The sequence below is a fragment of the Chanodichthys erythropterus genome, chromosome 19, assembly GCF_024489055.1.
Source record: "Chanodichthys erythropterus isolate Z2021 chromosome 19, ASM2448905v1, whole genome shotgun sequence".
In the NCBI taxonomy this organism is placed as follows: Eukaryota; Metazoa; Chordata; class Actinopteri; order Cypriniformes; family Xenocyprididae; genus Chanodichthys; species Chanodichthys erythropterus.
In genome coordinates this window covers 25,596,460-25,610,205 of record NC_090239.1, presented here as the reverse complement: position 1 = coordinate 25,610,205, position 13,746 = coordinate 25,596,460, and the positions used below count along the sequence as shown (strand labels likewise).

Genomic DNA, 13,746 nt, shown 5'->3' with positions numbered 1-13,746 from the left:
TTCATATCTCATGGTTATTTATCATGTTTATATTAAACAGTGAAGTTACCCTTATGCCCGCCATCAACACGAAATATCCATCGTCCTGGTACATTGACATTGCTGCAGTTGGAGAGTTTATTTTCATCAGCCACAGGGATAGAATAATAATTGGTTGAGTTTATTGTGTCATAGCCAGCCTGAGTAAACAAAAATCAGTCGTCATCAAAAAGTCTTTTGTAGTACAAGATATTTACAAGTTCTCTAATATTATCTTAGATCTAGAGTTCAGAGTTCTAATTCTTTCTAACCTGAAAGCGTTGAACCGTAGAGGAGATATTTCCGTAGTTCATCATGACAAAAGACAGAGAGCCACCAGAGACCAGAACAACTTGAAAAGATGAACTCTGTTACAGAAACAGAAAATTATCCTTATGGCTCATAGACAGAGAGTAATTCTGTCTTTATTCTTGGTTAGTTATGCATTGCTTTAACTAAAAGCAGTTCATCTGCCCATTTATGTACTTTAATAATCATAAACAGATCCTTTAGAAAAATATATTTTTTAAAAATCCTAAAAAAAAAAAAAAAAATGCATATGTGTTTTGTGTTGACCGTCATATTTTATACATCAGGCTTTTATGGCTTATACAGAATGATATAGTGAGAATATGGAGCTCACATTGGAGGAGGAAAAAACACAAACTGAGCAAAAATATACAGTTTGTTGCAGATGCTGATATTTATATGGCCAAAAAGTAAGATACAATTCTGATAGCTTGTAATGTAAATCAATGAGAAATTTATAACAGTATAACAGACCACTTAAATAAAATGCATATAAATATCACTCTATATCTCCCAATTATGTCTTAGTGAGATGATATTTAAATGCTTAGTTTTATGAACAAAGCTCTGAAGTTTTCATGGTGCCAAAACATGTATTGCATTGCATTAAAGTATGATTGAGAGACAAATAAACATCCAAGGTTTGAAAGTGCATGCTAATTGAAAGAAAAACTTACTGTCTCTGTCATTCCAAAGTACGGTACTTTATCCCATGTAGCAATAAAAACCCACGAGGCAGAGAAGTTCAAGTTGGGATAATATTGGTTTATGTCTCTTGAAGCCCGATTCAAGAGATAACCATCTATTACTTGACGGTAAGAGATGGTTCCTCCTACACGATTATTAATGTCTGTCCACAGTGGAGCGATGATGTCTTTAGTTGAGTTTGCAGGAAAATAATTGGGAATCCACTGGGAAAGTGGCACATCAAAGGTCAGGTCTCCATTATTATTCACCTGTAGGATCAAAATATGTTATCTGTATTTTTAAGGGAGCTCATCTTTGTGGAATATATATTATTGAATGTCATTAATGAATGTTTCTTACAAATATTTTGTCATATACACGGCCAAAGTACACAAATGGCTGCAGCAAGGGGATCAGTGGAGAACTTCCATCATCTGACTGTGGGTTTTTCACATCCTCTACACCTCCATATGGGTAGAATATTCCTAATATTCCCAATAGTTTCATTATGAGTGTTACAAGTTTTAAAGGAGGAAATTTTATAGTGCCTACTTTTTTCTTTCATGTTATATTTCATGGCTATTTATGGTGTTTATATTAAACAGTGAAGTTACCCTTTGACCCGCTATCAACACGGAATACCCATCGTCCTGGTACATTGACATTGCTGGAGTTGGAGAGGTTATTTTCATCAGCCACAGGTATAGAATAATAATTGGTTGAGTTTATTGTGTCATAGCCAGCCTGAGTAAACAAAAATCAGTCGTCATCAAAAAGTCTTTTGTAGTACAAGATATTTACAAGATCTCTAATATTATCTTAGATCTAGACTTCAGAGTTCTAATTCTTTCTAACCTGAAAGCGTTGAACCGTAGAGGAGATATTTCCGTAGTTCATCATGACAAAAGACAGAGAGCCACCAGAGACCAGAACAACTTGAAAAGATGAACTCTGTTACAGAAACAGAAAATTATTCTAATAGCTCATAGACAGAGAGTAATTCTGTCTTTATGCTTGGTTAGTTATGCATTGCTTTAACTAAATGCAGTTCATCTTCCCATTTATGTGCTTTAATAATCATAAACAGGTACTTTATACAAAACATTTTTTAAAAATATCAAGAAATAAAAATTGCAATATGTTTTTGTTGAGTGTCATTTTTGATATATCAGGATTTTATGGCTTATATAAAATGATATAGTGAGAATATGGAGCTCACACTGGAAGAGAAAAAAAACAAACTAAGCAAAAATTTGCAGTCTATTGTGGATGCTGATATTTATATGGCCAAAAAGTAAGATGATATTCTGATAGCTTGTAATGTAAATCAATTAGATATTTATAACAGTATAACAGACTATATATATATATATACATATATATATATATATATATATATATATATATATATATATATATATATATATATATATATATAATGCATATAAATATCACTCTATATCTCCCAATTATGTCTCAGTAAGATTATATTTAAATGCTTAGTTCTATGATCAAAGCTCTGTAGTTTTTATGGGGGCAAATCTTAATGCAATGCAATACAAGAATGATCGAGTGACAAAAAAACATTAAAGGTTTACAAGCGCATGCTAATTGAAAGAAAAACTTACTGTCTCTGTCATTCCAAAGAACGGTACTTTATCCCATGTAGCAATAAAACCCCATGAGGCAGAGAAGTTCAAGTTGGGAAAATATTGGTTTATGTGTCTTGAAGCCCGATTCAAGAGAGGACCATCTGTTACTTGACGGTAAGAGATGGTTCCTTTCCTACTATTATCAATGTCTGTCCACAGTGGAGCGATGATGTCTCTAGTCGAGTATGCAGGAAAATAATTGGGAATCCATTGGGAAAGTCGCTCATCAAAGATCAAGCTTCCATTATTATTTACCTGTAGGATGAAAATATGTTATCTGTAAGTGACATCGTCTATGTGGAATATATATTAATGAATGCCATTAATGAATGTTTCTTACAAATATTTTGTCATGGACACGGCCAAAGTACACAAATGGTCGCCGCAAGGGGATCAGTGGTGAAGTTCCATCATCCGACTGTGGGTTTTTCTCATCCTCTACACCTCCATATGGGTAGAATATTCCTAATATTCCCAATAGTATCATTATGAGTGTTTCAAGTTTTAAAGGAGGAAATTTTATACTGCTTACTTTTTTCTTTCATATTATATTTCATGGCTATTTATCATATTCTTTGTATTAAACAGTGAAGTTACCCTCCTTATACCCATCAACACGAAATACCCATCGTCCTGGTACATTGACATTGCTGGAGTTGGAGAGTTTATTTTCATCAGCCACAGGTATAGAATAATAATTGGTTGAGTTTATTGTGTCATAGCCAGCCTGAGTAAACAAAAATCAGTCGTCATCAAAAGTCCTTGTAGCACAAGATATTTACAAGTTCTCTAATGTTATCTTAGTGCCAGAGTTCAGAGATGCAATTCTAATTCTTTCTAACCTGAAACCATTGATCCGTAGAGAAGATATTTGCGTAGTTCATCATGACAAAAGACAGAAGGCCATCAGAGAACAAAACAACTTGAAAAGATGAACTCTATTGCAGAAAAAGAAAATTATCATTATAATACAGAGTAATTCTGTCTTTATTCTTGGATAATTCTGCAGTGCTTTAACTAAAATCAGTTCATCTTCCCATTTATGTGCTTTAATAATTATAAACAGACTCTTTAGATTTAAAAAAAAAAATCTCAACAAAAAAAATGCATATGTTTTGTGTTGAGCATCATATTCGATATATCAGGCTTTTATGGCTTATATAGAATGATATAGTGAGAATATGGAGCTCACACTGGAGGAGGAAAAACACAAACTGAGCAAAAATTTACAGTTTGGTGGAGATGGTTATATTTATATGGCCAAAAAGTAAGATGAAATTCTGATAGCTTGTAATGTAAAGCAATGAGATATTTATAACAGTATAACAGACTACTTCCAAAAAAAATGCATATAAATATCACTCTGTATCTCCCAATTATGTCTCAGTAAGAAGTTAAATGCTTAGTTTTATGATCAAAGCTCTGTAGTTCCCTTTTGAAAGGGAACTCGCTCTGCGTTTGCTTACACTATGGGGAACATCACACGTGACCCGTGTCTGAAAGCCAAATATCCAACAACTCCAATCCCTATTGGCCGGCGTGAGCCTATGGCGTGTAATATGGCGTGACTCGGAAGTATAAAAGGAGTGCCTGGAGAAACAGACAGAACAGACCTGAAAGACGAAAAGATACTGTCTGATCGTGACTATATCGACTCCAGTAAGGGATTCTATAATATGCCTTACAAACGTTCAAGAGAGTGTGTTCATCCGTGTCCCAGCTTTGACACTTGATATACACATTTCTGGGTGTTTTCTGTCTGGAGAGAAGTGTGCATAGACAGTGCTTGGGGGCGCTGTCTGTGTGTTTTTCTGTTATTTACTGTGAGCGTCCTCCTATCGGGACTCTCCGTTCTCACTGGGCACTCTTCTCGAGGGAAGAGGTGTCCGCATCTGCACCTGGTGATTCTGGCCCCATTTGTACTGAGGCAAAACACTGGCTGCAATCATAGGGCTTGCAGGTGAGCTCGTTGGGAAGTTTGAGAGAGTTGTATTCTCTCCGTGTTTGACGTCATCTCTACTGGCAGCAAGCGCTCCTCTGGCTGGTGTGTATGCGGAGCTGTTGGTGGTTTTTAAGCACGTTAAGAAAGGGGCCATGCGCGGATGGTTTCTTTCTGTCCATGAATGCTGCAGCTCGCATAAACTTTCCATTCCTTCCTGATCTCTGCGTTTGAGATCGGGAGGGCCTCTTCTTTCACCTCCTACATATATATATATATATATATATATATATATATATACACACACACATACACACACACACACACACACATACATACATATATGTTTATTTATATGCATGTATATGTATTGTATAGACATATATCATGCTCAGATGCTTCTTATGGTCAGACTGATGGCTGGGCCCATAGTGATTTTTCTGTTGGCCTGCTTTTTCAGTTTGATAATTAGAGGATCTTTTAGGCTTAAAAAGAACCCTATATTCCATCCTTTCATGTGGAGAAAAAGGAGTATTAGGAGTCTTCAGTCTTTGAGCCGCAGGAGGGTCTATATTTTATGTTTTTAAAATAAGACCTTGTTTTCCTGTATAGTTTTTCTGAGCATGTAGTCAGAAAAAGTAAGTTTTTTTTTGGGAAACTGAAGTTGATAGGTTGGCTAGAAAGATATATTGTGCAGGCCACAAAATGGCCGCCTCTTAGCCACCTGTTGTTTAGAGTAGCTTCTCATTTGCTGTTTTCTAGAGTAGTTTGAGTTAGCACTCGTCACTTCAGTTAGTATGTATGTTTAGGTTGGCACTGTTTGCTTGTGAGCTTCGCTTTCTTTCTCTTATCCATGAGATTTAGAGGTGAAACCCAGGCTTCACTAGGCTTGTGGCCCTGTAAGAATGCCCGTAGCTTAGCGGCTAGGCTAGAGTTAGGTCTGGTGTGTTATGTTAACCCTATGTATACTATCCCTTGTCAGGTGGTATAGTTCTTAGTTCTGGCCTCCTCCTGAGGGAGTTGTTAGGCCGTATGCCCATTGTCCCCTTGTTAATTGGTGAGTTAAATTGGTGAGTTAAATTGGTGAGTTGCTCTACATTTGTAAGTGAGCTTACTTATGCTGCCACAGGTTAGCACCGGTTCTCATAATAGCAGGCCTTTTGGATATTAGCCTATATTTAGAGAGATTAGTGACTATTTTAATACTCCCCAGTTAGGGTTTATTTGTGTCACTGAGTGCATCACCTGCTGGACTGCATACTCAGGGTAGTGTTAGAACCGCTTTCACAGTCTGGTTTTTTTATTAGCTCCCTTTGGTGATCTTGATAACAGCTAAATTGCATATAACTTGGAATGTAGGCTCTTATGTCTTTAGCCTCTTTCTAGTTAACAGCTTGTTTTTCAAGTGCTGTTGTTAGGTGATCATAGTTTGCTCACATAGATTTTACACTGCCACAGGCTTTTGCCACGCATTTGTTTAGGGTAGTAGCCTTGGTAGGCCTACCTTAGACCATGTAGGCATTTATTGGTTCCCTTTAGTCACTAGAAACATAGGGTACATTGCCTGTTGGAATGTGTAGCCATAGCTCAGGTTGTAGTTAGATTTCCACAGCTTTGCTGGGTTAGAGCTGGTTCCCTGTAAGCTTGGTTCCCTTATATTCACGAGCTGGCGCCACGTGTCACTGAAATGGTAGGCCCTAATACGCCTCCTTTTTAGTTTACATGTTGGCACAGTTTGTGTTTATATTAGGGCTGTCAAACGATTAATCACGATTAATCGCATACAAAATAAAAGTTTGAGTTTGCCTAATATATGTGGGTGTACTGTGTGTAATTATTATGTATATATAAATTCAAACACATCCATGTATATATTTGAGAAATATTTACAAGTATATGTATTTATTTATATTTTTATATAATTTATATTATATATAAATAAAAAAAATTGTACATAAATAACATATTTCTCTTAAATATATACATTAATTTGTGTTTATTTATATATACATATTATTTACACACATTACTCACACATATATTATGCAAACTCAAACTTTTATTTTGTATGGGATTAATCACGATTAATCGTTTGACAGCCCTAGTTTGTTTCAAACGGGCTGAACTTAAAGGCCCAATAAGGCCTCCTTTTTAGCTGACATGCTGGCAGGATGCTTGTGAATCCAGTACCACCATTGGCCCCACCCCACCTCTGCTTTGAGTAGGCCTTAGGCAGGCCTCTCGTTTTTTTTTTTTTTAGAAACTAAATCACTAATTACATGGCCTGATGGTTGGTATGGTTATGGTCGCCACTAGCTGATGCCACGTGTTTACTAGGGTAGGCTCTATGGGCCTCCTCTGCAGCATGTTGGAGTTCAGTTATGTACTCCTCTCACTTTGAGAGTAAAAAGGTGCTTTTACTGAGTACTCTTCTGAGTGGCTGACCTCTCAAGGGTGAGTTTTTGTAATATAAAACCTTATTGAGGTTTGGTTTTAACTACATCAGCCTCATTGAGTCTGGGTTTCTACTGTAGTTGAGCTAAATAGCTACCTAGTATCTAGCAGGGCTTAAAAAAAAAAAAAAATTAATCTTTCCACTCCGAGCAGAATCGGTATTTTAACGTTTCTGTTCCAGCGTTCCTTCTGTATTATAAACATTCCGAAACCGGTTTGATTAGAAAAAATAACGGTTAATAACGTTATTTTTGTTTTATTTTTATTCATTTTTTGCATGTAGCCTATTTAATAATAATAGTAATAATAGTAATACATAGGCTATAGCATTATATTTATTAAAAAACAAAGAGAGTGTAATTTGCCATCTTAGCCAATAGGCCTACAATTATCTTTTATAACAAGATTCTGTCCAAATGTAAACTTATTAAATGAAAGGAAAAACAATGGTTTATAAATTAAAGTATTTTTTCAAGATATTTTAATGTTTGCTGTATGGTTAAAAATACCGACGCTATTCGAGGAAAAAAGATAAGTCACATATACGTCGCATTTTATTATTACATTAAGAAATAATGATAATAAAGTTATCGGTAAATAAAGTAAATGTAAAAGTAGCCTAGCCTACATAGCTTTGTTTATAATGTTTGTAAACATAAATTATGAACAAAACTGCAGGCCTATATATTATTTTACCTATCCACTTGTGTACTCCACAACAAAACCTCTAAAATTAACAGTTGGACTATTCAGGCTATATAAATGTGAAGCCAAAATGAATAAAAAAAAGTATTTTCTTTTTTAATGCCATTCCAGCTTCTATTGCTATATTCAAGGTGAGAAACAGGCTTATTTATTAGAAATAAAACTAAATAAGATGCAAAACAAATTCATTTAAAGTGAATCTGTAGTCTACCTTTCTCATTCGGCATGAATCCAACTGTTTTCATTTTCGAGATGAATGAATGCTAAACTATGCTAATATTTATTAAATGAGCTTTGTACTTCACTCGCATTATCAACGTAAAACATCATCCTTCACATAACAGCACAGTGAGGCGGTGGTCACGGGTGGTAAATGGCAGATTGCATTACAGAATTGAATTGAGCAGTGTAATGTTTGGTTGATTGTATTTTATTTTAATATTTTAGAGGCTGCGATATCAAGTAAGCATTCACAAAGAATTTGTGTGTGCGCGCACAAGAGGCGCCGGCGTGACCACTGGATTTGTTTTCCAGTAAACTGTCTCCGTAATTTATGGTCATACAGGTAAAATCAAGACATAATTCATACATTTACAAAAGACACTCAAATAACGAAAACAAGCAGAATGTCTGTTTCCTTTTTTGATCTTTGGAGTGCGCCACAAATAACCACTTTTGTTTTGTTAATCTGTAGACCTAATTATTTAAATGAAATATTTTACGTAGCCTATAAGCCTAAATATTGCCTTTTATTTTATGTGTGTTATGTAGGTAGGCCTAGTTTTCTCCGTTCACAGAAGCGCTGCAGATGCATGATGTGACGTTGAAAATTGTACTATCCTGCAATTTTTGCTGGTTTCAAAACGCACAACAAGCTGCATATTACTTGACATTCATTTTCACTAAAAGGTAGGCCTAATACTTGACGCTTGGTGACATATATCATAGGAAAAACTAATGCCAGGGCATTGCCATTGTGACTTACCTAACCTATGATGACTTGACATCTGGGCTGAACGCGTCAGCGCGGGCATTTCACACACTTTAGAGCATGAGCGTGGGCATTTCACACACTTTGGATGCATCAGCGTCACATTTGCATAGGCTGTACTATTTGAATTCATGATTGGTTGACTGCCAAATCAAAATATTAAACGGAACAATAAAATAATGTTATTAACTGGTTAATGGCCATTTAAAATTAGCGTTTCTGTTCAGAACGATTAAATTTGATTTTGTTTCCGTTTCTGGTTATGTTCTGGTCAAAATTTCGTTTGTTTCCGGTTTTTGTTTTCGTTCCTTGAACCGGTTCAGAGCCCTGGTATCTACGTTGGTTCTATTTTTGCTCCTAGAACCCTAATGGTTAAACACTGCCACAAGCTGATGCCACGTGTCTGCTGAGGTTATAGGCCCATCAAAGGCCTTCCTTAGTTGGCGTACATTGTACTCCTCTTGCTTTAAAGAGTAAAAAGTTTCTTTTACCAAGTACACTGCTCGTTGGATTTTGTTAGGTATATTGTCATGTGGGCACTTTACAGTTTAACTACTGTTACTAAGTCATATGTCCTACTCCCAGCAAGACAGGTGTTCAAGGTGGCCCTCACAGGCCACCATTGAATGTCCTTCTAATATGGCGAAATGCTTTTCGTATGTGAGTCATGCTCCATATAAAGCTATTATCATGATGTAGGCCCCTTTCTGGCCTCCATGATTATGTGCCCACAGTATGGTCTACCTGTTAGGATGAGCTTTGTATTTCCCTGCTAGGGTTGTTTGTGTAACAGTGCTTAGCTCCCTAAGCTGATCATGGGTTGTAGGCCTCCATGAGGCCTCCTCCTGAGGTTCAGCCCCAGGCTGGTTTGTGCACCCCTGTATCAGGGTTTCTAGCGCACAGCCTCCTTAGTGCAAATAATCAAGTGCTGAGTAGATTCTAGGATGAGCGGATTATACTCCCCTCAATACGAGGGTTTATAGCACTCAGCTGAGTTCTGCTCTCCAGGATGCCCGTCTCTACGTGGCCACTAGACTAACGCCATATGTTTTACAGGTTTTAGTCCCTCTGGGCCACCTTTGAACATACTGGTGTATGTAATATTGTACTCTGCTCGCTGAGAGAGTTACAAGTGTTTTATTGAGTACATTTCTGGTTGTCCAGGGCCCCAGGTGATAATTTAACCTCCTTATGGTATGGTTAGTTGTCCTTCCTGGTGCTTGAAACACTGCCACGAGCTGACGCCACGTGTCTGCTGAGGTCATAGGCCCATCTTTGGGGCCTTCCTTAGTGTGTGATGGCGTATGTGGTACTCCTCTTGCTTTAAAGAGTGAAAAGGGTTCCTTTTATCGAGTACACTGCTTGTTGGATTGTGTTAGGTGGACTGTTATGTCGGCACTTCACAGTCTCATTTGCTGTATACCGAAGTCATGTTTCTTGCTTCCAGCAAGATCGGTGTTCAAGGTGGCCTTCGCAGGCTACCACTGAATGTCCTACTGTTGTGACAAAGTACTCTGGCTTATGTGAGTCTTACTCCACATAGAATTACTATCATGATGTAGGCCCTTTCTGGCCTCCATGGTTATGTGCCCACAGTATGGTCTATCTATTAGGTCGAGCTTTGTACTTCCCTGCTAGGGTTGTCTGTATAATAGTGCTTAGCTGCCTAAGCTGATCATTAGGTGAAGGCTCCCATGAGGCCTCCCATTGAGGATCAGCGCCAGGCTGGTTTGTGCTCCCCTGTATCAGGGTTCTCTGGCGCACAGCCTCCTCAGTGCAAATAATGAAGCGCTGAGTAGATTCTAGGATGAGTGGATTATACTCCCCTCAATACAAGCGTTCATAGTACTCAGCTCAGTTCTGCTCTCCAGGATGCCTGTCTCTATGTGTGGGTTTGAGTTGCTTACTGCCCTTCTTGCAGTCGCTCTTACCTGCTCTTTTCTGAAGAAAGCGTTATGGAAATTCAGTATTCAGACAGGGCTGGCCAAGACTAAGTTTGTCCTACATCAGACCAGGTTGGCCTCCCTGGTGGCATTGGGGGTGACTTCGTTCATCTCTAGTGACTGGCCGGGGCTCCTTTTGGTTCCCTGGCCACATTCACTTTAAGGGACCATTTGTCCTCAGAAATGTTGGTCCCAGATGCCTTGAGTGGTGTCAGTAGGCTTTCTACGGAAGGCCTCTTTGAAGTTCAGCTTGGGCTGTTGGCCGTAGGGAATGCTGTCACTGGCAGCCTGGTGTGACCCGATGGTGAGTTGCTAAGCATTTCCTTCAAAACTGCTCGACATTTGTCAGCCATATTATTTGGCATGAACTCTCCTTAAGCATGGCGGCATGGATATATCATACCCCATAGCGTAAGCAAATGCAGAGCGAGTTCCCTTTCGAAAGGGAACGTCTCAGGTTACATATGTAACCATAGTTCCCTGAGAACCAGGGAACGAGACTCTGTATTTCCTTACCATGCTTCGGTCTGCCTACCTGCAGAACAGTCCCTCAAGACGATAGATACTGTCTGTTTCTCCAGGCGCTCCTTTTATACTTCTGGGTCGTGCCATATTACGTCATAGGCTGTCGCCAGCCAATAGGGATTGGAGTTGTTGGATAGTTGGCTTTCAGACACCGGGTCATGAGTGACATTCCCCATAGCGTAAGCAAATGCAGAGCGAGTTCCCTGGTTCTCAGGGAACTATGGTTACATATGTAACCTGAGACGTTTTTATGGTGCCAAAACTTATAATGCAATACAGTGATGATTGAGAGACAAATAAACATTCAAGGCTTAAAAGTGAATGCTAATTGAAAGAAAAACTTACTGTCTCTGTCATTCCAAAGTACGGTACTTTATCCCATGTAGCAATAAAAACCCACGTGGCAGAGAACTTCACGTTGGGAAAATATTTGTTTATGTCTCTTGAAGCCCGATTCAAGAGAGGACCATCTGTTACTTGACGGTAAGAGATGGTTCCTTTCCTACTATTATTAATGTCTGTCCACAGTGGAGCGATGATGTCTTTAGTTGAGTTTGCAGGAAAATAATTGGGAAACCACTGGGAAAGTGGCACATCAAAGGTCAGGTCTCCATTATTATTTACCTGTAGGATCAAAATATGTTATCTGGATTTTCAAGTGACATCATCTATATAGAATATATGTTAATGAATGTCATTAATGAATGTTTCTTACAAATATTTTGTCATATACACGGCCAAAGTACACAAATGGTTGCCGCAAGGGGATCAGTGGAGAACTTCCATCATCCAACTGTGGGTTTTTCACATCCTCTACATCTCCATATGGGTAGAATATTCCTAATATTCCCAAAAGTATTATTATGAGTGTTTCAAGATTTGAAGGTGGGAATTTTATAGTGCCTACTTTTTTCTTTCATGTTATATTTCATGGCTATTTATCATATTCTTTGTATTAAACAGTGATGTTAACTTCCTTAGACCCACCATCAACACGAAATACCCATCGTCCCGTCACATTGACATTGCTGGAGTTGGAGAGGTTATTTTCATCAGCCACAGGTATAGAATAATAATTGGTTGAGTTTATTGTGTCATAGCCAGCCTGAGTAAACAAAAAGTAATCATCATCAAAAAGGCCTTGAAGCGCAAGATATTTACATGTTCTCTAGTATTAAGTTCAGAGATACGGTTCTAATTCTTTCTAACCTGAAAGCGCTGATTCGTAGAGGAGATATTTCCATAGTTCATCATGACAAATGACAGAGAACCACCAGAGACCAAAACAACTTGAAAAGATGAACTCTGTTACAGAAAAAGAACATTATCCTAATAACTCATAGATAGAATTCCATCTTTATGCTTAATTAATTCTGCAGTGCTTTAACTAAAAGCAAATCATCTTCCCATTTATGTGCTTTAATAATTATAAACAGAGCCTTTAGAATTATTATTTTTTTTTTAAATCTCAAGAAATAAAAATCACATATATTTTGTGTTGAGCGTCATATTAGATATATCAGGCTTTTATGGCTTATACAAAATGATATAGTGAGAATATGGAGCTCACACTGGAGGAGGAAAAACACAAACTGAGGAAAAATTTGTAGTTTGTTGCAGTTGCTGATATTTATATGACCAAAAACTAAGATGAAATTCTAACAGCTAGTAATGTAAATCAATGAGATATTTATAACAGTATAACAGACTACTTAAATAAAATGCATATAATTATCACTCTATATCTCCCAATTATGTCTCAGTAATATTATATTTAAATGCTAGTTCTATGATCAAAGTTCTGTAGGTTTTATGGGGGCAAATCTTAATGCAATGCAATACAATGATGATTGAAAGACAAATAAATATTCAATGTTTGAAAGTGCATATTAATTGAAAGAAAAACTTACTGTCTCTGTCATTCCAATGTACGGTACTTTATCCCATGTAGCAATAAAAACCCACAAGGCAGAGAAGTTCAAGTTGGGATAATACTGGTTTATGTCTCTTGAAGCCCGTTTCAAGAGACGACCATCTGTTACTTGACGGTAAGAGATGGTTCCTCCTACACGATTATTAATGTCTGTCCACAGTGGAGCGATGATGTCTTTAGTTGAGTTTGCAGGAAAATAATTGGGAATCCACTGATAAAGTGGCACATCAAAGGTCAGGTCTCCATTATTATTTACCTGTAGGAACAAAATATGTTATGTGGATTTTCAAGTGACATCATCTATGTGAAATATATATTAATGAATGTCATTAATGAATGTTTCTTACAAATATTTTGTCATATACACGGCCAAAGTACACAAATGGCTGCTGCAAGGGGATCAGTGGAGAACTTCCATCATCCAACTGTGGGTTTTTCTCATCCTGTACACCTCCATATGGGTAGAATATTCCTAATATTCCCAATAGTATCATTATGAGTGTTTCGAAATTTAAAGGAGGAAATTTTATTGTGGATACATTTTTCTTTCAAACAACTATTAAACATTACATGCAATAAATGCCATGAAT

The 13,746-nt window shown here is 37.4% G+C and overlaps 3 protein-coding genes across 3 annotated transcripts; all 3 read right to left on the bottom strand.

Annotated features, from left to right (window-relative positions):
• Window positions 1–32: 32 nt before the first annotated feature.
• Window positions 33–1,521, bottom strand: LOC137007536 (sushi, nidogen and EGF-like domain-containing protein 1). The gene is made up of 4 exons (XM_067369077.1): window positions 1,375–1,521; window positions 1,005–1,283; window positions 291–386; window positions 33–179 (listed from the first exon to the last, which is right to left on the bottom strand). Exons 1-4 carry the CDS (start codon window positions 1,519–1,521, stop codon window positions 33–35), a joined length of 669 nt encoding a protein of 222 aa, XP_067225178.1.
• Window positions 1,522–1,611: 90 nt separating this feature from the next.
• LOC137007535 (sushi, nidogen and EGF-like domain-containing protein 1) lies at window positions 1,612–4,762 on the bottom strand. The gene is made up of 7 exons (XM_067369076.1): window positions 4,565–4,762; window positions 3,509–3,604; window positions 3,264–3,393; window positions 3,007–3,131; window positions 2,643–2,921; window positions 1,870–1,965; window positions 1,612–1,758 (listed from the first exon to the last, which is right to left on the bottom strand). Exons 1-7 carry the CDS (start codon window positions 4,760–4,762, stop codon window positions 1,612–1,614), a joined length of 1,071 nt encoding a protein of 356 aa, XP_067225177.1.
• A 5,847-nt stretch (window positions 4,763–10,609) lies between these two features.
• On the bottom strand, window positions 10,610–13,650 carry LOC137007534 (sushi, nidogen and EGF-like domain-containing protein 1). The gene is made up of 7 exons (XM_067369075.1): window positions 13,504–13,650; window positions 13,134–13,412; window positions 12,433–12,528; window positions 12,211–12,328; window positions 11,939–12,063; window positions 11,569–11,847; window positions 10,610–10,696 (listed from the first exon to the last, which is right to left on the bottom strand). Exons 1-7 carry the CDS (start codon window positions 13,648–13,650, stop codon window positions 10,610–10,612), a joined length of 1,131 nt encoding a protein of 376 aa, XP_067225176.1.
• Between the last annotated feature and the right edge of the window lie 96 nt (window positions 13,651–13,746).

Excerpts from the sequence above, each read along its gene's own strand:
- LOC137007535 (XM_067369076.1), bottom strand. The coding sequence starts at position 4,762 with ATGGCCCCTTTCTTAACGTGCTTAAAAACCACCAACAGCTCCGCATAC. Across the intron at positions 3,605-4,564 it reads AATGGGGCCAGAATCACCAG|AGTTCATCTTTTCAAGTTGT; the intron begins GTGCAGATGCGG and ends TTTCTGCAATAG. Across the intron at positions 3,394-3,508 it reads CTACGGATCAATGGTTTCAG|GCTGGCTATGACACAATAAA; the intron begins GTTAGAAAGAAT and ends TTGTTTACTCAG.
- LOC137007536 (XM_067369077.1), bottom strand. The coding sequence starts at position 1,521 with ATGAAACTATTGGGAATATTAGGAATATTCTACCCATATGGAGGTGTA. Across the intron at positions 387-1,004 it reads ACTTTGGAATGACAGAGACA|AGTTCATCTTTTCAAGTTGT; the intron begins GTAAGTTTTTCT and ends TTTCTGTAACAG. Across the intron at positions 180-290 it reads CTACGGTTCAACGCTTTCAG|GCTGGCTATGACACAATAAA; the intron begins GTTAGAAAGAAT and ends TTGTTTACTCAG.
- LOC137007534 (XM_067369075.1), bottom strand. The coding sequence starts at position 13,650 with ATGATACTATTGGGAATATTAGGAATATTCTACCCATATGGAGGTGTA. Across the intron at positions 12,529-13,133 it reads ACATTGGAATGACAGAGACA|AGTTCATCTTTTCAAGTTGT; the intron begins GTAAGTTTTTCT and ends TTTCTGTAACAG. Across the intron at positions 11,848-11,938 it reads GTGTATATGACAAAATATTT|GTAAATAATAATGGAGACCT; the intron begins GTAAGAAACATT and ends TTGATCCTACAG.